A 23,207-nucleotide genomic window follows, 5' to 3' on the forward strand; every position below is an offset into this window, starting at 1 on the left:
CTTCCTCTTTTGCCACACTGGCAGTGAAGCTACCAGTGGGTGAAAATGAGGAGCATCAAGCTGGGTTGTTGAACATTGGAATGCACATAGTACATGTATTAATGTTGTTGATGGGATGCATGCTTAGATGTGTCATTCTACATCTCTATATTCTGGTATTGCTAGCATGGGTCTGGGCTTCAGAATCGGGGCAGTATGGCTTTGACCTCACTGACAATTACTACATAATTTAGGGATGGAGAACTCGTGGTAGGAAGATAATGTTGTTGTTGTTGTTGTTTAGTCGTGTCCGACTCTTCGTGACCCCCATGGACCAGAGCACGCCAGGCACCCGTCCTCCACCGCCTCCTGCAACTTGGTCAAACTCATGCTGGTAGCCTCGAGAACACCGTCCAACCATCTCGTCCTGCCGTGCGGAAAGATAATAGAGCATGGCAATAATTTCTAAACCATTTTAAAAAAATATATACCCCGTGGCAATACAGTGCTTTCCGCAAAATGTCACTTATTCCTGTTCATGCGTAGCAATTTGAATAAAATATTGCGGGGGGGGGCGGCACAGGTAAGCCCCTCCCCGCATAATCGATCACATGATGTGGTACATGGACACTATTTGAATGGCAATGCCCATCGAATTTGGGAGGCCTGGGTAGGGGTCAGAAAGAGCAATATCCCATGTGCTGGAATTATGAAGACTTCAGACATACAATACTGTGGTGGTGGTGTTTGAACTACTTTGAGTGACTGTTATCCGTCTTTCCCGAAATGCCTTTCACACTTAAAAAACAAAACAAAAAAACCGGCGTGCACTTTGGTGCTTTCGTATTACCTCCCTGCTCTTTTTCTTAGGGATCAGGACAACAGTAAACTGTCATCTCTGCCCTTATCTGTGAATCATATCTGGGATGTTGCGATGGCTCGTTGTGACTTGTCTGTAGCTTAGCAAGATTTCCCCAGAATTTTGTTCAGGGTAAAAGCACGATATTGAAAGAGGTAGGTGAGCAAAGAGAGAAAACGTACTCGTTCCCTTCACAGGAGTGCCATGCCAAGACACAGTGGCGTCAGTTTGGCACTGCCAAGTTTGCGAGAGCCGTCTGCTTTGTGTTCACCGAGAAAGCAACGTGTAGCGCCTGGGCAAGTTCAGACGTGCTTCTCCCCCCCCCCCAGCCCAGAACTGTCTGGCCGCCCCTAGCTAAAACCCGCCTTAGAAACATCTCCCTTTCGTTGTGGGTGTCGTGACTGCCAACCCCCCTCCCCCCGCGTCCCATCTTCTCCTTTTAAAATAAAAGCGGCAAAATGCTTAAGATCGAGGGCGCCGCTGCCGCGCAACAACCGCTTAAAGTTAGGGAAGGCTTTGCGGCAGCTGGAAGTGCAGGCGGAAATGAATTGTAGCGCGGCTGTGCGTGTGAATCGGTAACGGGATTCCAGCGGCTACTCAACTTGAGGGCGGCTTTTGGCAGCGCCGGGGCTTGCAAAGTCCCGTATTGCCCCGGGGGTGCGGTAGCGGCGAGGAGAGAGAGAGAGAGGGAGAGGGAGAGGGAAAGATGCCTGCTGGAAAACCTACAAATGGTTCGAGGATTGCGGGAAGCCAGAAGGGGGGGAGGTGGATCTGTGCGTGTATGTGAGAAAGAGAAATGTTGATGGCTGAGCTCTGCAGGGCTAGGCTGTGCCTTCTCTCTCTCCCTCTCTCCCCCCTGTTCTCTCTCTCTCTCTCTCTCTCTCTCTCTCTCTCTCTCTCTCTCTCTCTCTGTGTGTGTGTGTGTGTGTGTGAGCGCGCGAGTGTTGCAGCTGCCTGTCCCCGCAGGCTGGGAATAGCTCTGGATTTGCCTCTTGGCTGCGGACTGTGTGGGTTTTACTAGCCCTGGCGGCTTCCTCTTTGCTCCTCGCTGCTGGCTTCCTTCGGCTTATTAGCGCCAGGCAGGAAACAAGCGGGCTTCCTTCTTTGGTACACAGCCGGCCCGGCACCACTCGCAGGCTCCCCACATCGCCCCCCTAAGATCTGCAGCGGCGGCGGCGGCGAAGAGCACTCCTGGGACCCGCTCCGGCTCCCCTGCTCGGTCTCTCTCTCGCTCGCTTTCGCTCTTTCCGGACTAGTCAGCTGCCTCCCCGCCAGCTTCGCCCTCTCCGATCCCAGCCGCAGCCTAACGTGTCTGGCTGGCTGGCTGGCTGGCTGGCTGGAGAAGCCTGCTCGATGCCTTCGCCGTGAGATCGACGCGCCTGGTATGCAGCCAGAGTGGCCTCTTTCTCTCCCCCCCCCTTCCCCCCTTTGGATGGAGCGGCGGCGTGGGGGTGGGGGGTGGTAGGTGGGATGGCCGGGGAGAGGAAGAGGGAGGGGTGGGAAGGAGGGAGAGCCGCCGAGAAGTGCAGACAATCCGAGAAGTTTCTCCTCTACCGGAGTCAACTCCAAGCTGCTTCTGCTGCCTCCGCCGCGTTTCCGCGCTTGGCTGCCAGGAATCCGTAGGGAGGAGCTGCCTTGTGCGAAAAGCCGCCTGCCGCCCCCCACCCCTCTCGCTCCGATCTCACCTGCCGCTGTTACTGCAGCTGGGCTCCCCCTCCCTACTTCTGACCCCCACCCCACCCCTCCAGTAGGCACCGCCAGTGGGTGGTGGTGGTGGTGGGGTAAATCGCCCCTTCCCCGCGTAAGCCATGAGAATGTGGGGGCTGCCGGGCTGCTCTTCGGGCATCACTTAGCGGACAGCAGCTGGCACCGCGCGCTGAGGCTGGGTGAGTGGATCTGTCAGTCCCAGCCTCCCCTTCTCCCGGGTGCATGCACGGGCCGATATAAAGTAACCCTTTGCATGGCGATCGCCTCGCGCGAAGCGCAACGCTGGGCGATGGAAGGCTTCCAAGCTGCTGCTGCGCCTTGTTGGGTGGCGAGTCTCCCTCTCGGTCGGTCTCCCCCTCGTTCTTCCCCGTCCCCCTCTCCTCCTCTCCAGTCCGGCTTCCCCACTCCATTCCTCGCACATCAGCCACAACCACTGGGAGCGCGCGGCCCCTTTAAGAGCCCAGCTTTGCCTCCCGGTAGCTGAAGGTCATTAAACACAAAAGCTCTCCAGCGCTGCGGTCCAATATAGCGCATGCGCCCTGCCCGAGGACTGGCAGGGAGACGGCAATATGGCGAGAATGCCTGGCAGCGGCAGCGCCGGCGGAGACTGGAGCACCGGGGGCGGCGGCGGCGGCGCAGGAGGAGGGGGCGGCGGTGCAGGTGGCGGCGGCGGGGAGAACAATGCGGGGGACCGGCAGCCCGGCCGGGGCGGCCCCCACCGGCCCCTCCACTATTGCAGCGCTGGGGAGGACGAGGACGGGGAGGACGAGGATGAGATCCAGGAGGTGCAGATAACGGGGGACGAGGAGGGAGCCGAGGAAGGGATCCTGCTGCTGGACGACGACGAGGAGGAGGAGGAGGAGGAGGAGGAAGAGGAGGAGGAGATGATGATGATGGGGCTGGAGTGGGCCGCCTCGGAGGAGCCGGGCCATATGATCCGTATGGACCAGGGCACCGGAGTGCTGCTGGACTCGGCGGCGGCGGCGGCCGTCTGCGGCGTCCGGGGCCGCCTAGGAGGCGTCCGGGGAGTTGGCGGCGGCGGCAGCAGCGGCGGCGTCGGGGCTTCGGCGGGGGGCGCCCCCTCGGTGCCCGTGAGCGCCCGCGGCGCTGCCTCCGCCGCCGCTTCCCTGGCCGGCCAGGCGCCCGCCGCGGGCCCCGCCGACGACTCGGACCCGGAGGCGGAGCTGCTGCTGCAGCGCCCCGAGCGGGCCCGCCTGAGCGAGAACACGCGGCTGGCCACCCGCTACGCGGTGCGCATCTTCCGCGAGTACCTGAGCGAGAAGGCGCAGAGCCCGGACTTCGAGACCATGGACAAGGGGGCGCTGTGCCGGGTGCTGCGCTCCTTCTACGCCGAGGCGCGCTCCAAGAGCGGGCAGCTGTACTCCAAGTCGTCGCTCATCAGCATCCGCAGCTCGCTCAACCGCTACCTCAACGAGCCGCCTTACTGCCGCACCCTGGACCTGACCAAGGACCCCGAGCTGCGCGCCGCCAACCTGACGCTGGCCGCCGTCATCCGCAAGCTGGAGGAGCAGGGCGCCGGGCCGGTGGTGCAGAAGCAGGCCATCACGCGCGCCGACCTGCGCAAGCTGTACACCTGCAGCGTCTTCAGCACGCAGAGCCCCTTCGGGCTCCTCAACAAGGTCTGGTTCGAGACGTGCATGTACTTCTGCACGCGCGGGCGCGAGAACCAGCGCGAGCTGGAGGAGGACTCCTTCGGGCTGGCCATGGACGAGGACGGCCGCAAGTTCGTCTACTTCAAGGCCCTGGGGCCTTACCACAAGTCGCGCTCGTCGTCGTGGAGCAAAAAGCGCGCCGAGAGCAGCGACGAGGAGAACCTGCCGCGCATGTACGAGACGGGCACGGAGTTCTGCCCCTACGCCAGCTTCGTCAAGTACTTGGCCAAGCGCAACCCGCTCTGCAAGGCCTTCTTCCAGCGCCCGCGGGACCACTGCAGCGAGGGCGACGTCACCTGGTACGAGAACAAGGCCATCGGCAAGAACCTGCTGGGCACCCGCATGCAGATGCTCTCCAAGGCCGCCAAGCTCTCCAAGACCTACACCAACCACTGCATCGGCGCCGTCTCCATCGCCACCCTCAACAGCATCGCCGGCATCGGCACCAAGCTGCCCTCGGGCGCCGGAGGGGGCTGCTACGCCCACCTCAACGGCAGGGCCCGCGCCGCCCCGCCGCCCGCCAACAACGGCGCCTACGTCCTCCCCAAAGACGGCGACGACCTCGCCGGCGTCAAGGCCGAAGCGGCGGCCGTCGTCGTTCCCGCCAAGCGCTCCCTCTATGAGGCGATGTACGCGGCGGGGGGCGGGGCCGCGGCGGGGGGCGACGCCTGCGGCCCCTCCTCGTCCCCCAAAAGACTCTGCCTGAGGCCGGCCGAGCCCCTGGACGCGGCGGCGGCGTCTGTGGTGGTGGTCTCAGTGAAACACGACCCCTTGCCACTCCTCATCCCCGAGGCCAATGGGCACAGAAGCACCAACTCTCCCACTGTCATGTCACCTGCTATGGTTTCCCCCACACAGGTAACAAAAAAAGGAAAGAAGAGAAACAACTTTATCCCCCCTCCCCCCATACACACCTTTTCCTTTTCCCAACTCCTCCTGTCAGCTTCAGGGAATTCCAGGCCAAAAGGCAGGTGCATGGTGGAGCCCACTGCAGGCAGCCTCCTCCAGAGTTTAGATTCCGAGGAAGCTGTCTTAGGGCAAGTTTGGAAACTTGAGACAATAACTGTCCTGACTTTTAGCTTTGGCCCCTGGGAAATCTGGAGGAGGGGTGATTTGGGGGAAACTTTCCTGGTTTCCCCCACCTCTGCTTGGGTCAATAACTGTCCTGACTTGGATAGCTCAGCTGGTTAGATCACGGTGCTGACAACACCAAGGTTGCAGGTTTGGACAGCTCCATATCCCTGCATTGCAGGGGGTTGGCCTAGATAGTCCTCAGGGTCCCTTCCCATTCTACTATGCTACCAGGGAAATCTGGAGGAGAAGCATTTTTTAAATTATATTCAGCCCCCATCCACTATATCCCAAAGGACAGAATTTAGCTGCTGGAGAACCTAAGTGGGGTCAGACTTTCAGAAAGTGAGTCAAAAGTAATTTTAAAAGGTTCTGAGACCTTGTTTAAATGTTCGCATCCTTGACAAACTAAGTAGCTTAAGTCCTCATCAGCAATGGGAGCTGGAAGGCTTCAGATTTCAGAAGTCCCTCCCCACTCCGTAAAATTGATTTCACATTTCTACTCCTTTTGCCTTGTTAAATTGGGGCATTGGTTTTTTTGAAAGCCAGTTACTGTATGAGTAATTGGATCTTAATCACATATTATTTCACTTCCCATATTGTCACTATATAAGGATCCTCAGTGTAAAAAAAAGCATCCTATAAAATACATTTGAGTCAACAATGTTATTACAAGCTGCTGCAATTGACTCTTAAACCTCCTGATGGTCTGGTCTCCAGCATTAACAATGAATTCAGTCTAAGCTTTGAAAGAGCTCTATTCTGTGGGTACAGGTATATGACATGCCTGAGCAATTTCCAAAGTGGAAATACCAGTTTTGTACAAACTGACCCTTTCAGAGGAGTTTGCCAGCTAATCAGCCAGCCTGAAGGCTAATTGAAGAATGGGCCTTTTTGTGAATGGCTGCATAAGCATCTGTCTTCTGTAAAATACATGTGACCTCTCTTTACTGTTTGGAGTTTGGGGCCACTTGAGTAGAGTATTGTACTTTGGTCTCCTGCTGCGCGTATCTTATGGCTGTGAATGACTAGAGATCTGCTGATGTGTGGATAATGTTTTTATTCTAGCTTGTTGATGAAAGAAACTACATCTTATATATAGTCGGCATGAGATTACCAAAAGTTGGGATGGATGGTTGAAAACATCTTTCAGAGTTGTGTTTTTATGTTGCATGTCTGTGAGCAAGAAATAAAAAAAGACAATCCATCTTAAAAGAAGTATATTTGTATGCAAGTGTAGTAGTTCACCACCGTATGTTACTGCAGTTAGTAAGAGGAACTGCTCGTTAAGCTGCGAATCACTTTTACCACATAATTTATAAAGCCCCTTTAACCAATAATTTATAATTGTGTTCCCCGAACTGCGTAAGTAAGAAGCTTACCTAAGGTGAACTTAGTTTTTGTAGTTGTTTTAAATGCTGCTGACTGCTAAATCAGACATTTCAGATAAGAGGAAAAGTCAGACTGCTGATGAAATTGTATATGCGGTAGATAGAATAAAGACATCTGTTGTTTCTGTGTTTATATCCCCCCCCCCCCCCAGAAATGAGCATTCAGTGAGACTGGAAGATGTTAAAATGTACTTTAATAGTAATCCCCTATTTTATGTGTGTTTGGGGGTGTTTCTAGATTAGGATTAGGTAGGGTAATTGACTGCCCACTCATTTCTACACAGGACTGGGGTGGGGATAAATATTTTCATTTGCTTTGTGCATTAAGAGTGTGATTTTTTTTTAAGCAAAAGAAAAAAATTCAATAGGCTCTGTCTACTAACCGTTCTATCTGCAGTTACTGTTTTCCAAACAATTGCAGAATTCCATCCCCTTTTTTCATGGCTGGCGCTGAAAGCAATTGAAATATGGGAAAATAAATTTAGTCTGCAATCCTAACCCCATGTACCTGGGAGTAAGCAGTATGACTTACTTCTGTGTAAACATGAATTCAGTAGGGCTTACTTCTGAACATACATGGCTAGGGTTGCGCTCTAAGAGTCTTTCACTGCTGTCTCTTAAAATGAGAATAGCCATAATGATAAAGTCATAGAGTTGTTTGAAGAAATGGATGGCTGGGTGAATAAGCCCAAAGCACTACCTTGAGCCATCAAATGTTGTAGCTGGCCATTAATCTAGAGGAAATGACTTGACCCACAATAGTTATTGCTTAATTATAAACATAGACTTTCCAGGTCATTACTGAGTTGACTTCATCAAGTGGTATGCCACTGAATTCCATGGCTGACAAATATTGCTGCTTTCATGATAGCTTCAAGGTCTTGAAGGTCATAGACTGATAGTTTTATTGACTCTCAGTATTATAAAGATGTACACGCTGCCAGTAATACGAGTCTAAAAATAAATGGTGCACTCTAGTTTTAGGTGAAGACTAGAGGTAAAGTATTGATCTCCCTGAAATCAAGAAAGTTAAGGCTTCACCTAGAGTTACTTGATGAACATATTTGGTGCTCTTATAATTTGTAATATCGGCATCCTGACACTAAGTATGCCTATGCTCTGATGTATGAAATGAAATATATATTCTTTTGAATCCCGTGACCAGCCACTATGATACTACAGTGGGCATGACCCCCACATTTGCATATGAAGGCTTCCTGTTCTCTTTTGTGTATGAAAGCACACTGTGCAAGGATTGCTCAGGTTGTACATTCCTTTGCTCATTGAATAGAATATCTGCTGGTTATGCTTCTATCCTACCCTTCCTCCATGGAGCTCAAAGTGGTATACTTGGGTCTGCAGATGGCTTCTCATCTAGTCAGGCCTAAAACTTTTGGCTTTTGTGATGAAACTGTTTGAGACCATTCTTTGAGAACAGGAAAGCATGTGTGTGTTTTATATGTGTGTGCATTCATTTGTGTGCATTTGATTTCTTGGATCATATGTGTAATTAAGGGTGTAGCCACACTTACTCTGTGTATACCAGTATAATACTGGAGATATCCAGAGCAAACATGTAAAATGTGGGTGACTTTTTGTTCACAACTAGACACAGGAAACATTTCAGTTACGTTTGCTGCATAAAGTACTGACATAAACATATTCAGATAACTTAATGTGCCAGTAGCTACCAGATGTAAATGTACTGGTATTTCAGGAATGCCAAGTTCAAGATTTTGATAACTGTTACTACATCCACCTTTCTCTTTCATACTAAGATATCTTTTCTTGTTCTATGGAGATATCTTTTAGTGTATGAGATACAGGGGCATTGTAGGATGCAGCAATGAAATGAGGAGAAGGCATGCTAAATGTTCCTTTGATCCAGCTATCGCTTTAGGTAGCAGACACAGGAGGCATTATAGTATTTTAATCATACGTGGCTGAGCCTCCATGACCTTGACTTGAGTCTTTTTGCTTCTGAAGCGCTACAGTGATGCAGTAACATAGTTGGGACTGATGAATGAGGTTTTTAAATTGTCTGCTGCATACTTGTGTATTCATTTTTCATAAATGATCAAGATCTCTAATAGTGCAGTGCAACAGCTATTAAGAGGTATCTAATCAGTCCTTTTTGAGTTTACTTATTAAAGTTTAGAAATTATCGTAAGAGACTAGATTGACATTAGTCAGGGCTGTAATGGGAACATGAGAGGCATGTTTCTGTTGTAGCTTAGATGTATTTGGATACAAAGGGTACTGCATGGATTACTATTCATTCGTAGCTGTGGTCCTCTTGCAGTTAGAGCATAAGACTGGGTTGTCAGAGAGTGCTTAACCATGCTGTGTTGTGTATATAAGGAAGGAGAGTCGGTGTGATTGAGGTAATGAATATCTTTGGGTTAATTATTCAACTTCATTTGTTTATCACTGTGGACCTGGAGATTGCTCAAGACAAGACCACTACATCAAAGGAATTCAATATAGATAAAGAAAGACAAATGATTACAGTAATTATTAAAAATGACATACAGTAGCACCTTGCACTGACTGGCTAAGGGTTTTATGTCCTGTTCTTAAACATGCTATTAGTCATTCTTATAGTCAGATGATTTGAATGCAAATAACATACCACAATCACATCCACCCACGGTAGCCTCTGTGAGACAGCTGCCCTGTGCTGACATTAAGCTGTGTCAGGGGTGAAGCAACTGTAGACATTCGCTGGTATAGACAGGATTCAGCTTTAGTCAGTGGCATATCAAAAGTCAAATCAGCTGAACCCCACACCTGACAGTAGATTCCGATGCCTGCTTTGTTGCTTGCTGATGTAGCTGATAGCCCACACAAAGTTGCTGTTTTTCTGTGGCTGCCACCTGCTGAGATGGCTGTGACACCTGAGCCTAAGTTGTTAATATTTATCTTCTGGTTTTCTACCAAGAGAGGCAAACAACATGATTGTAATATAATATAATAAGCACAGTTAACAAACAATGTCTAAAAGCAATACGAAACCAACAAAGCAAGAGCCTAACCACAAGTAGCAAGGGTTAAAGATCTTATACATTAAATCTGGCAGCAATAAAACGTGTGTGTTGCATATTGAAAACCAGTGGAATAAGAAGCACCTTCTATTTCTGGTGAAAGATGCACAAAGAGGGAACCTGTTGAACTTCAGTTGGGAGAGCAGTCCAAAAGCATGTTGTCACCACAGAAAATATCATTCATCAACTCTCCCAGGATTGCACCAAGTGCAAGTCTTCTGACAATAATTTGAACTTTTGTTCTAACCGGTATCAGACTAAGTACTCTTTAAGTTAACCTAGTTTGAAAGTGTTTGTTTGGGGCTTTGGAGACTATACTGTCATTTTGAGTGAAGCTCAGAAGCAAATAGGAAGTTAGACCAAACATCATATCAAAGTTCTTCAGAGTGCCAGACAAAAGTCCAGCTTCCAGATTTTGGACCAGTTGCATCTTCCTGGGTTTCAAATGCAACCCCATGTAGAGAGCATTACAATAATTCAGTCTGGAGGCAACTGAAGCATGGGTGAGACGAATTCATGACACATGAATTTATATGAGTTTCATGCCAGCTTTTCTAGCCCTTCAATCTGTTTTTTCCACTTAGGATTTGAACCCTGGTCTCACAGGTCCTAGTCCAAGGTTCTTAAATCACTATACCACATCAGGTTGTAGTCAACTAAGTCCTACTCAAAGTAGACCCACTGAAATTAATCACCCTAAGTTAATCATGCCCATTAATTTCAATGGGTCTATTCTGAGTAGGGCTAGACTTGAATGCCACCCACTGACTTTAATACAGAATTTTATGTTAGCCAAGAAGGCAAGAAGTTCCCATACTTTTGGGGTAACAAGTGCCTGTACAATATCCTACCTCCATGGTTCCAGTTACAGGTAGGTAGCCGTGTTGGTCTGCCATAGTCAAAATAAAAAAATTCCTTCCAGTAGCACCTTAAAGACCAACTAAGTTAGTTCTTGGTATGAGCTTTCGTGTGCATGCACACTTCTTCAGATACAAGTGTGCATGCACACGAAAGCTCATACCAAGAACTAACTTAGTTGGTCTTGTAAGGTGCTACTGGAAGGAATTTTTTTAATATCCTGCCTCGTTAACCTTTTGTCATTTCACCTATGTGGTGCCTCTCTTAAGTCCATTTCTTTGCACAATACTTGAATAAAACATTTACGTTTTCAAGCTGAGTGGTCTGTATGCAACAGTCATTAAAAACTGAGCCAGAGAATGTTTAATATTTTGTGTCTTGGCCAGACTTGATCAGTCTGCATGGGTGCCATCAGGAGAGGCAAGAAAATTATGGCTGGAGAGCTGAAGTAGCACCTCACAAAAAAAACCCCTCTCCTCAGATAGTTAAATAATTCACTACCCTCAGTATATGAACATCAAAGTCCTAATGCACAAACTAGAATTGCAGGTGCCTGAAAGCATTTTCCCTATTAAATGAAGCTTCTGTGCTTTTGCTGTTGAAAAGGGCTCCTTTTTTGCTCACTGTTCTCCTTGCAGAGACCCAGAGATCAGAAAATGCTCATTTTTAATTGGTGAATCTGTATGACAGTGTGAGCTGACTTATTTTATGTATGGGCTAGAAATAAATGAGTGGTTAAACCCTTTGAAATGCGCCACTGCTGCAAAAGCCATGGGCTGTAATTAAATTGAATGTAGGGTTGTATTGTCTGCTGCCTTTAGCTATAAACTTGATAATAGACCCTAGTACACCAACTATTGTGTTAGAAGTTGGAACCTAATTAGTTATGTTGTAGATTTTTCAGCCACTTTGGAAGACCTGTCTTCACTCTTCCCCCTTTCTTTTTTGGTGTGTCAGAAGCATGTGCATCCCCCCCCCACCGCCCGCCTGCCCGCCCTCCCTCTTCAAATGAAGAAAGCATTGAAGGTGGCTCTGAAATATCAGTGTGCCAGTTACTGCTTAATGGACCATATGTTGTGAATTCTGGGGAAGTGATTTCAGTACAATTTGGATTCAGTGTCATTTGCAGAAACTTGTAAAGTACATGCCTAAGGGCAGCCTGTTATAAGCCCTGACTTTTGGGCGCTGGTTTTCTAAAGGAAAATGGGTTACTGTATCTAATACTTGCGTAGTCCAGCTGCTGGGTTGCTGTATCTAATACTTGCGTAGTTCAGCTGCAGTTTTTTAAAAGGCTTTTAAAAATGGTTTGATACATTGGGTTTGTTGGTTTGTTTTAAAAGAAAGTTTTAAATATGAGCACTTTTGAAACAACTACCATCCATCCTAACTTCTTCATTATGGTTTAGAAAATTCATGTCTAAAGGAAAAAGTATAGTGCCATGTCAGACATTAGACTCCAGGGTCATAACTGTATGAAACATTGCTTCTGTGCAACGTCAGTAGAGAGCTCAATGGAACATCCCACTGGCAGAAGGCAGGAAGGCCATTTTCTCAGCATTTTCCTCTGTCACCCATGCTGCCCAGAAAGATCCCACAACCCTCTAGTGAAGGTTGGGAAGGGGTAACACAAGGTATGGCAAGGTGATGAGGAGAATTTTGCCATTCTGTGCTAAAATACTCCATCTCTTATTCATTCATTGCACTTATGTGCCATCTTCCTTCCCAAGGTACCCAAGGTGGTTTGAAGTTTTAAAGGACTAAAAGAAATGGTGTACTATCACTAGACTAGGGGTTGTGAACATAGTGCCCTCCAGAGGTTAGACTACAACTCCTATCACCCCTGACCATTGTCCGTGCTGGCTGGACCTGTTGGGAGTTGTAGTTCAATATCTGGAGTCCACCATGGTGGCTACCCATGCACTAGACAAATGATTGTCTTTACCATCTGGTTGTGAAACTGATGTGATCATGATTAAACCTCTGATTGAGACCTAATATTTGACTTGATGCTGAACTACCATAACCAGCGCTGGTTCAGTGACAGGGGTCAGCTTTAACTGCTGTTACAGTACTAAAATACAAGGCACTGTGCTGGTATATACATATGATTAAACCTTTTTGCAGTAATTGGTAATTAATTGTTGAGCCATTTTTACTTCTCTCTCAACCTCTTTGCATCTGTCTCTTCTGAGAAGCCTCTGGCTTCTAGCCTTTAATCGATTAAAAACTCCATTAAATCGCACCAGCTAATATTAAGCCTCATATAGCAAGCAGATAAATATTATGAAGATTCATTATATCATTTTGTGTTTCATTATGCAAGAGTAATTGAGACATGTTTTTATTTATTGTTTGCAGTAAATCACACAACATGTATTAGCTGGTAGCTAAGTGTGAATGATGCCTGCGATAGCATAAGAACAGCACCACTATGTTCTGGAGAGAAACTAGAATGTCAATGGTAAAAGATCCAACTTTCCCTCTGTTTCCAGCTGAGGCACTGTTTGCATAGGCAAATTCGTGAATTCCAAACATGATAGGACAGAAACACTGGATCACTTTATTTATTCAATCACTCAATTTGTGTTTTTACATTTGAGCCTTTCTCCAGTCTGGAACACATAAAGCTATGAAAGTAGCTAACTGCTACACATACATAACCTTTGGTTTGTAGAACTGGTACTGTTACAGGTACCACATGATACACATTCCGCAGTTGTAAGAAATCAAACTTTTAGTGTTCAGAACTCCCTGCCTAGTGACCAGGGTGGATTTGATTTATATCAAATCAGTTTAAATCATGATTTAAATCACTATTCAGTAAGACGGATAATTATGAAATTATTGTGAGATTTAATAATTGAACTGTTTATATTTGGACAATTTTTCTGCTGTACTTTATTGTAAGGAGAAAAATAATCATTTCCTTAAAAACAATTTAAACAGTTATTTAACTAAAACAATAACATTATAGCATATGTATCCATGTTTGTTAACTGATGTGGTTTAAAACAGTTTAAAAAACAAAAAACAAAACTTAGACTGAGTTTTAGAACACATGAAAAACTTAAAACAAATTGTTATTTCCCGATGAATAGCCTTTGGACTATTATGTAACTTAAATAGAAAACTATCTTTAGAAAAAAAATTTCCTCCAAAAGCATTTTATTTTAAAAAATCCAATTTAAATAAAAAAAATCTGGTTTTTAAATATTTTTTTCAAATCCTTGATTTTTATCCACCCTGCTAGTGACAGAACTTAAAATGTTTTAGTTAGGCAAGTCACCCAGACACAAAGATGCCGACATCTTTCAAACTCAGATGATGATCACATGGTCCGGATCAGTTCATCTGGGAAGAGGCTGTTATTGAGTTATTGTGGTCCTGAACCATTTAAGGCTTTATGGGTCAAAACCAGAGCTTTGGATTGGGCCCAGAAATTAATTGGCAGCCAGTACAGCTGGACCAGGATCGGTGTAATATGCTCAAACCATCTTGCCCCAGTGAACAACCTGACCGCTGAATTCTGCACCAGCTGAAGTTTCTGAACCATCTTCAGAGGCAGCCCTCTGAGGCATGTTGCAGTAATCTAACCTAGAGGTTACTGGAGCATAGACAACAGATGTTTGGCTATCCCTGTCCAGATAGGGGTGTAGTTGGGCCACCAGCCAAAGCTTATGGAAGGCACTCCATGCCACTCAGGTGGCCTACCTGAGCCTCGAGCCACAGCAAAGGATCCAGGAGCACTCCCAAGCTATGAACCTGCTCCTTTGGAGGAAGTGTAACCTGATCAAGAGCAGGTGATCTCCCACCCATCCAGACTAGGGAACCACCCACTAACAGTGGCTCAGTCTTATCTGGATTGACCTTCAGTTTGTTGGTTCTCACCCAGTCCATTCCTGAGGCAAGACACTGGTCCAGCACATCCATAATTGATTTGTAGATGATGTGCACTCTGTGATTGGGCACTGTTCCAATGATTTGGGCATTAGTTTAAGCTATTTTTCTCTGAAGTCAGAGGAGGAACACAACCTTACTGAGAAACTGGTCCCATTGAATGAATGCCACAACAATCACAGGAAAATTAGGATCGACACTCTGAAGCATTGGCATGCAGGATATCCTGCATCCCAGTCCTTTTTTCCCCCTTCATTTTTAAAGCAGGGGACCATCCTGTGTTTGTCCTGTGGCCAAACCAGCTGTTTTGGCCTACAACTCCCATGATCCCTAGCTAACAGGACCAGTGGTCAGGGATGATGGGAATTGTAATCCAAAACACCTGGAGGGCCAAAGGTTGGAGATGCCTGGTATATATAGTAGGGAGCAGCAAGTTGCGTTTGAAGTGGTCCACCAGCCATAGGAGAAATCACCTTATCTCACCTGTACTGTTTGGAGAGGCTTAAGCTTTGTGTGCCTCTGTGTGTGTTCATCCTCCATGATCAGAGGCAACATGACTCTGAATACCAGTGAGTAGGATGGTGTTGGGCCTGCATCCTGCTTCAGGCCTCCCACAGGCATCTGGCTGGCTACTGTGAAGATACTGGACTACAAGGGACATTGACCTGATCAATCAAGCAAGCAAGCTGTGTGTGTGTGTGTGTGTGTGTGAGAGAGAGAGAGAGAGAGAGAGAGAGAGAGAGAGAGAGAGAGAGAGAGACAGAGAGAGACAGAGAGAGGGGGGAGAGAGAGAGAGCCTTAGCCATGTGCCTGCAAATGGGTGTGGTTTGCATGTTTGGAGATGACTTTGGCATGCAGTTTTTGAAGGGTTGGTCAACCCTGAATATGGTTCTTGTACCAATATACTGCTCTCCCCTCCCCCATGTATATAGTATAACATATATATGATCATCAGGGGCTGATACAGCAGATTAGCATTCTCTTTTTACTTCTGTAAAATCTCTGGGATGCCTTGATTGATTTCAAATTCTGCCCTTTGTTTTGCTTCTTAAATGATGCCTCCCCTGCCCTTTCCGATTCTTGCCTTAATTCTGTTCAGGGATTTGCTGTATGGATGCAGCACACTGTGCCAAAACTGCCTATCCATTTTCTGGGATGAGCAAAATATAACTCCATATATTTCTTGCCTTCAGAGAAGCTTCACCTGCTTTCACCTGTAGTCACTGTAGTTTATTTATAGCATTGCATTGGTCTGGCAGGATGAATTAAGCCGGTTCAGTTGCTTAGACAAAAATAGTTGTTTTTGAGATACTCTTGCATTATTACAGATAAACCACATTTACAGTTCACTGAAGCAAGAGAAACCCACGAAGGTCCTTGGGAGCATCTGTGCATTGTTTCAGATCTGATAGATATTTCATATTAAAAAGCATCTTAAATCAAATACTAAAAATCCAAATATTGGTGTGTGTTTCAGTGAATGCTATAAATCAGGCCAGCACAAGCTATGGCCCGCCAATCCAAACACAGCTTACAAGCTATGCAATATGCTCTGTAAATCTTCTGGTTTTGCTGCTTGCCTAGGTCTGCAAAAATAAGGAAGTTGTCAAGCACCTGGCAAGCCACAATATATGGCTGGTGGGCAGTTTCAGCTTGGTGGGTTGCAAGTTGCACCGGCTTGATATAAATCCCTATTGCCTGACTTGAGGAACTATCTCAAGGAACATAAAATAATCCCCTGAAACGTGTCTTGGCTCACTTGCTTTAGTCATCTGGAGCCATTTGATGTACACAAAGAAATGAAAGGAAAAGCCCCCCCAAAGTTGGTTATAAATATCTGAAATGCAATTCCTCTTTAAACGTCCAGTACATTTCAAGCACCCACAAGCTCTTCCTCAGGTAATTCTAAAAATGCTACAAAGAGAGCTGGCTTCCTTTCTCTCTGCCATGAGTGGTACTGACTGTTTACAAGCACCTTTGGGACTTCCCATATTGTGTAGCCTGCCATTGTTGTGCCCTTTGCTTTCCCAGAGCATGCCATCTTTTATAGTACACTGTTGTTGGTCTGGACTCTGGACTCTATAGTTGAAGGGTCCTGTGTTAGAGCTGGAGGAGCTTTTTGGCTTCTTCCTGTTCTGTGAAATCTGCAAATAATTGCACTTGAAGCCTAGGGAAACATGATGGTATGTCATTTTCCATCTCTACAATTCTATGATTCTACATTTCTGTGATTTTGGGCTCCAGCTGTGAGATTCTGCCCCCCTCCCAACTTTTGGCAGCTATGATTGCTGATCTAGAGCCATAGCTAGGGGGAGGGGGGTCTAGCCAGGGTTTCTGCCCTGGGTGAAGCCTCCAGAGGGGCGCCATTGAGGCTGCCAGCCTCTCAACATGTCTGGGCTTCAGCCAGAGAGAAAGATGAAAAAGTGAATGGCAGCAGGAGTTCCATCCTTCCCCTTTCCCCATGAAGCTGAAGAAGGCTCATTTACAACATGAGACAGAGAGTTAGAAAATCTGGAGAGGCTGCGTGGCTCTCTCCAGTCAGCAGGCATCCCCAGACTCAGCCCTCCAGCTGTTTTGGGACTACAGTTCCCATCATCCCATACTACTGGTCCTGTTAGCTAGGGATGATGGGAGTTGTAGTCCCAAAGCAGCTGGAAAGCTGAGTTTGGCAATGCCTGCTCCAGTGAATCAGAAGATAGGATCCCCTGTGGGTTTGCTACTGTGTGAGAATGAAATTCTGGAGGGACAGGAGGAGGGGCGGGAAGCTGAGGAAGAGAATCAGTTGGACTAGATGGCCCTTGGCATCCCTTCCAACTCTACAATTATATGATTCTATGATCCCTTCAGAACTTTGAATGTGTTTAAATAGCCAACATTGAGTCATTTTACAGACTATACACGATCTACGCACAGGAAAGTAAGGGGTGTGAGAGCATTTTTCCTGCCAGAGGCAGTTTCCTGGCAAAGCTCTGGTCAGCCCAGCTGCATTAGGATTGTAATGGAAGGGCACTTTCTACTTTAGACTTGCAAAAAGCATTTTTTCACCTTACATGGAACCTTAAATGACTACAAAATTATCATTTCCTAAAATGAGTAATCGAAGAAAAATAAAATTGAAAGTAATCTTGTTGAAGCTTATTTGGGAGTAAATATACACATCAAAACTCATTGAAAAGGGTTTGCACAGAACCAAGGAGAGGGGTGGGTGACAAAAAGCCACAAAGTGGGGGAGAACATTTTAAAAGGAAAGCAGAGGGTCTTGGCTGATCTTATGGAAATGCAGTCTTCTAAGGATCCTGTGACCAAATAAATGGAATTCAAAACCTGACCTCAGATAGACAATTGCTGCACATGGAAGTTCTGTTTTGACAAACAATTTGCTTTTACTGGAAGGGATGCTCATTTTCCCTTTGGTCATACAGTCATAATACTTATTAGGATTCCTTTGTATTCAAATGATCTATTGCTTACTTTGTATGCCCTTTATGAATAAATGTGTTGAGGTGTGTGTTTATATGTATGTATGGGGATGGGGGAACTGACAAAAATGTTATTGCTCTATTTCTGAGCTTTGGAATATTGGCAGTTAGGAAAGTGAGGGGCAGGGGAAATACTGGGTATCATAATCATTCTTTCTTTCTTGAAATATTATATAACAGAATACACAAAAAGAAAAATACAGTTAATGTCCTGACAAAAATGTTATTGCTCTATTTCTGAGCTTTGGAATATTGGCAGTTAGGAAAGTGAGGGGCAGGGGAAATACTGGGTATCATAATCATTCTTTCTTTCTTGAAATATTATATAACAGAATACACAAAAAGAAAAATACAGTTAATGTCCTTAGTATATACTTGGACGATTATTCACAACTTACAGAACAAATATTCATAAAGGATTTTACCAGGGAACACAATGCAGAGCAGTGGCAGCTCTGTGTCTTGTGTAATATTTAATTAGGCCCTGAAGATAAAGTAGCATTCCTCTTGTTTAGTAATTACACTGGAAAGAAATGTTCTGGGGTTGCCACCATAACTGTGCCGTGGTATGCAATGTGATGCAGTTTTCAAGTGGCAATGCTTTCTTTTCTTTTTTCTTTCATCTTCTCAAAAACCACTTTCTCAGACTAATGTGCTTCTGAAATGTTCTTTTGTTTGCAGTAGCAAATATACTCCTGTTGTAAAGAATTCAGCTGCAGGTCACCGTTTGGTACTGCAGAGTTCAGTGACCACATTTTGCTCCTGGCCGTCCCAGCTGTGGCCCCTTCACACAAATCACTGGCAAGCTAACCCTATTCCTTATTACTACTCCAACATGACTTGGCTCTTATCCTATTTAATGCAGAAATAATAATAAGAAAATAGAGCTAATTAACAAAGTCTTCCAAACAAAACAGTATCGTTTGGAGGGGGGGTGGAGTTGGGGTTTTTAAAACCAAAAACCAAAACCTTATTAAGGCAACCACCAGTTTCAGATAAATAGATTCAAGTGACTATAATACATGATTGATTAGTCTATGCACACAGTATGGATCATGTTAAATGGTAGCTTAAACAAATAGATAATGCATGTGTGAGGCACAATCTACCTAGAGGTTTTCTTGTGCTGATCTCATTGAGGCTTGTGCAGGAGAACTTCCAGAATGCTTTTGCAGGAATAAATAGCACACATACCTACTTGGGGCAATCCCTTCCACCTCTGCAACTCCCTTACCAGGGAATGATGGGCTAGAGTGATAGGATTGGTGGGAGGCCTGCTGTGTTGCCTCCTGTTGGTTTAAAGCGCCCTCCCACTGCTTCTCTGGGACACCCTCCAAAGCATACAGTAGGAAAAGGTATTATTGGAACTGCAGGAGAGAATTCAGCTCTTTGCCTTTTCCTCAGTCCACGTAGTGTGCTGGCTTCAGAGGAGGAAAGGAGCATGACAGAACACACACACACACACACACACACACACACACACACACACCCTCTCCACAATTCAAGCTTTCTGTTGTGTTGCTTGGATCAGACCTGAAGCTTGGTTGACGGTTCACCCAGAAGCCAGCTCTCTCTGAGCTTTGCAGCACTGCTACATTGAGTGAAACACAACTGCATGCCTTCTTATCCCATGAAACGCAGCATGACCTGCATGGCCTTGTGCTTGCTCTCCTCTCAGCTTTACACCTACTGCCTGCATGCCACTCTTCTCAGGCACCATTTCCATGCTTCTGTGGCTTTTAGGATTTGAGGAGCGGTTCTTCTACAAAGGGTGAAGACGGGTCTTTTACAACCTCCTAAGTCTGCTTTCCTGAATCCATATGGAAAAAACTCAACATACCTCCGTGTCTGCGTGTAAAGTGTCATGATTTCATTATATTGAAACTAACCTTTATTTTAAATGGCATTTATGAACATCAAAAGGACATGATTTCTCTTCACATTATGTGCACAAAATTCTAATCCTAGTAGGCTGCTTTTTTCTTTATGCAAGTTTGCATTTCCTTGTGGACGTTTAACTCATCATAGCTGCTATTTTCCTCTAGGGCTGCTGACAGGGGGAGGGGGTTACAGGGGATACACATGTACCGACTATGAGCCAGCAGGGGCTCCTCTCTCTTGATTTTCTTTTTTTCATTTACAAAAAAAAAGAAAAGTCAATCAAATACTTCTGAAGAAAGTTAGAAAGCAGAGGCAGCTTTAAGGGTGCAGCAATTAGCAGTAAACACCATTACTTAGGATGCTTAATCACCATTGCTGAGCAATTAAAGAAAGGTATGTGGACCACCTTCACCTGGTACTTGGGAGGAGGTTCTCCCAGAGCAGTACAAGAGAGTAGGAGAGACTAGTAGTTCCTGCTATATGCAGGATGGACGAAGATACTGAAGATACATGTCCCCAATATTTTCTTCACCCCCAAATGGGCTGCCTTTACAGAGTAAAACCTAATTTGCTTATTTTGGTATGGTCTACTCAAAAGCAATTTCCTTGAAATAAATGAGGCTTCCTTCCTACTAAAAAAAGTAGTGATTCCCACCCTGCTTTTTCTGTTTTCCACCCAGTCACTACTATTCTGCTTGTCATCACTGGGCTGTTATTTATTAATATACAATCAGCATAAACAAAAATGTGAAATGAATCTGCAAACACTTTGCAGCTGCAGCAAGGTTACTGTTCATCTAGGGACTGTACCATAACACAGTAGTAGTTCTGTTTGTTTATCAGAGTTGGCAAAATGTTTTGTGCATGAGTTTTGCTGAGAGCTGTGAAACTGCACATATTTGTTGCCACTTGTTGTGCATTTTGTATCTTGATTTTTCTCCTGGGAGCTCCAGGCTGTGTACCTTTTCTTTCCCTTCTCCCTACCCCCTTTTTTATCTTAACCACAGCCCTGGGAGGTAGGCTAGGCCAAGAGTTGGTAGTTCAAACGCTAAATTTGTGAAACTGCACATACGTACTTGGGAGTACTTTTTTGCTTGTTTTTATTTATCAGGGTTGGCAAACTGTTTGTTTGTTTTGGTATTTTGCTGTGATTAGGAGGACTATGAAATGTTGCAATTAAAGCAAGGGGGCTATTGTGAATGACATATTTGTAACTTGCTTTTGCATTCAGGAACTCTCAGTTGTGTACATTACCTACCACCCTTTTATCTTAGCAATAGGAGCCACCCTCTCCCTCTCCCTCTCCCTGTAACTGTAATTTATTTTTAAACTGTACAGTGATGGGCAGCTAAGAAATCAAATAAATATTAGGAATAGCAGCCCTGTGGGGGTAGGCTAGGCTAAGTTAATACATGTGCATAAGCAGCAGTTCTTGCTAATAGATTGTGGAGTGGGGGGCGGACATGAGGCCACGATTCACCTGCAGTTCACCAGCCCACAAAATCCATTTGGGGTCCCTGGTGTTTCTTTCCATAATGGAGAGAAATGCATCTGTACTTAGTCTGTTTGCCTTTTCCAGCCTTGCTCCCAATCCCTTAACCTTTTGTGTTGTGGTTTTTTGTTTTTTGTTTTTTAAGATTATGAGCCTGAGGGTAGGGATGGCCTTATTACTGATCATTATGAGCTGGTCTGAGGTACAGGCAACACCTGATTTGCATGGGGGTTGTGTTACAAGTCACTGTGCGCTCCTGCAGAGCATGCATATGCCTGCCTGTTACATCCAGCCTCCATTGTGCCTTCTTCCAGTTCCAAAAATGACCCACACATGCAAGGTTGCATGTTCTTTGAATGCACGCAAAACGGGGGTTGCCGGTACTTTTTGAGCAGAAGAGCAGGTTAAAAATACTTTTAATAAATGCGTGACGCACGTAATTCTGAACTACCATACGTATGGGCTTGTGTAACTCGGAAGCATTTGCAATGTTAGTCAGGAGGATACCTATTCTTGTAGAACACAAGTTTTATTCACTAGTTAATACACTATGTCTCTGTAGCATACATGTATGTCTCTGTAGTATAGTACAGTATGTCTTTGTAGTATATGTGCATTATGTCAAGATGATAGTGCTGAATTTCTAAGTATTTTAGATGTTTGAATACATATATTTTTTAAAGCTGATAAAAGAAGAGGCTGGCAGTTTCAAGGGGATGGGTTGCTTTTATATCACTGGCCAAACTCTGATTCAAAAGAGCCACTGGATTGTAAAGGTGAGGTGTCTTGTCACCCCAGAGTGTCCAAACCTGCAACTTTCCCAGGGTGAAATTATATCTGTGCTCTCTCAGCAAAGATGGCAATTGGCGGTGGTGTTTTTTTTTCACTTCTGAGGGTGAAATTGCCAAGGGGAGAATAAACATCTAATGCGCCTTCCGAAAGTTTTACGATGGGTGTTAGCTTCTCCTTGCTGTTAGGTAGATGATCTGGAACAATCCCAAGGGAATGTGCCGCTCAAGTTCCAAAAGAAATAATTCAGTACTTCTGTTCTTCGTAAGTGCAGACAAAAGAAAGCAATCACTTTTGTCAAAACCTGGAAGAGTGAACTACCTTGGCACAAGTCAAGAACAATCAGGTATTCGCTCTCTGACCCCACCCCCGCAAATATTGTTTCCTGGAGCTGTGTCAAAACTTGGGGATCAAATATCCTGAATTATTTCGTGTCCTACAAAACTACCCTTTCATTGGGGAATTGGGGGAGTGGTATTTGAAAGGACGTGAAAGTGTTTGTGGGAGAAGGATATTTGACCCTGTTGCAACAAGGCTGAAAGTTCCTCTTTTGCTGCACTCAGCGCACGAAAATGAGAAGCGTCAGTCAGGCTTGTTGAATACTGGAATGCACATTTGAATGAGCATTTGAATGTGTATAGGAGCATAGATATCACTGTTGTTGATGGAATGCATGCTTAAGATGTGTCATTCCATATCTCTGGAATCTGGCATGGCTAGAGTGGGCCTGGGATTCAGAATGAGGACGGTATGACTTTGTACCACCTGACAATTCGTATATAGCGCAGGGATGGGTAACTTATGGCCCTTGAGAGGTTGTTGCACTACAGTTCCCATCATCTCTGATCATTAGCCATTCTGGCCGGGGTTGCTGGGTTGCGGGTGCACCCGGCATTTCCCCATATGTGGCATTGCAAATGTATGAGTCTGAAAATTTTGGCACATTTCTATTATTTCCCAAAGTAACTTTTCAAAAGATGTTGCCATTGATCGATGTTATTTTATTACAAATTTACAAAACAGAAAATATCAGTGGATGGTCATCTTAAAATACATATGCTGCTAGTCGTATATATATATATGTCCA

The 23,207-nt window shown here is 45.6% G+C and overlaps 1 protein-coding gene across 9 annotated transcripts in view; it reads left to right on the forward strand.

Moving 5' to 3' along the window:
- Positions 1–23,207, forward strand: part of KCTD1 (potassium channel tetramerization domain containing 1) — a 76,499-nt gene that overhangs the window by 21,627 nt on the left and 31,665 nt on the right. For 2 of the 9 annotated variants that reach the window (XM_083517755.1, XM_083517756.1), the window contains exon 1: positions 1,447–2,220. The exons of 1 other annotated variant lie outside the window; for it this stretch is intronic. Coding sequence is in view for 1 of the 8 variants with exons in the window: in XM_083517751.1 (XP_083373877.1) it covers positions 3,853–5,076 (1,224 nt within the window). In the remaining 7 variants the exon portion in view is untranslated. Of the gene's footprint in view, positions 1–1,445; positions 2,221–2,328; positions 2,725–3,745; positions 5,077–23,207 lie in introns of those variants that run through there. 6 more of the 9 variants (XM_083517754.1, XM_083517757.1, XR_014529282.1 and 3 more) reach the window with 4 other exon arrangements.

This window comes from Podarcis liolepis, assembly GCF_965112155.1.
Source record: "Podarcis liolepis genome assembly, chromosome: 8".
Classification (NCBI taxonomy): domain Eukaryota; kingdom Metazoa; phylum Chordata; class Lepidosauria; order Squamata; family Lacertidae; genus Podarcis; species Podarcis liolepis.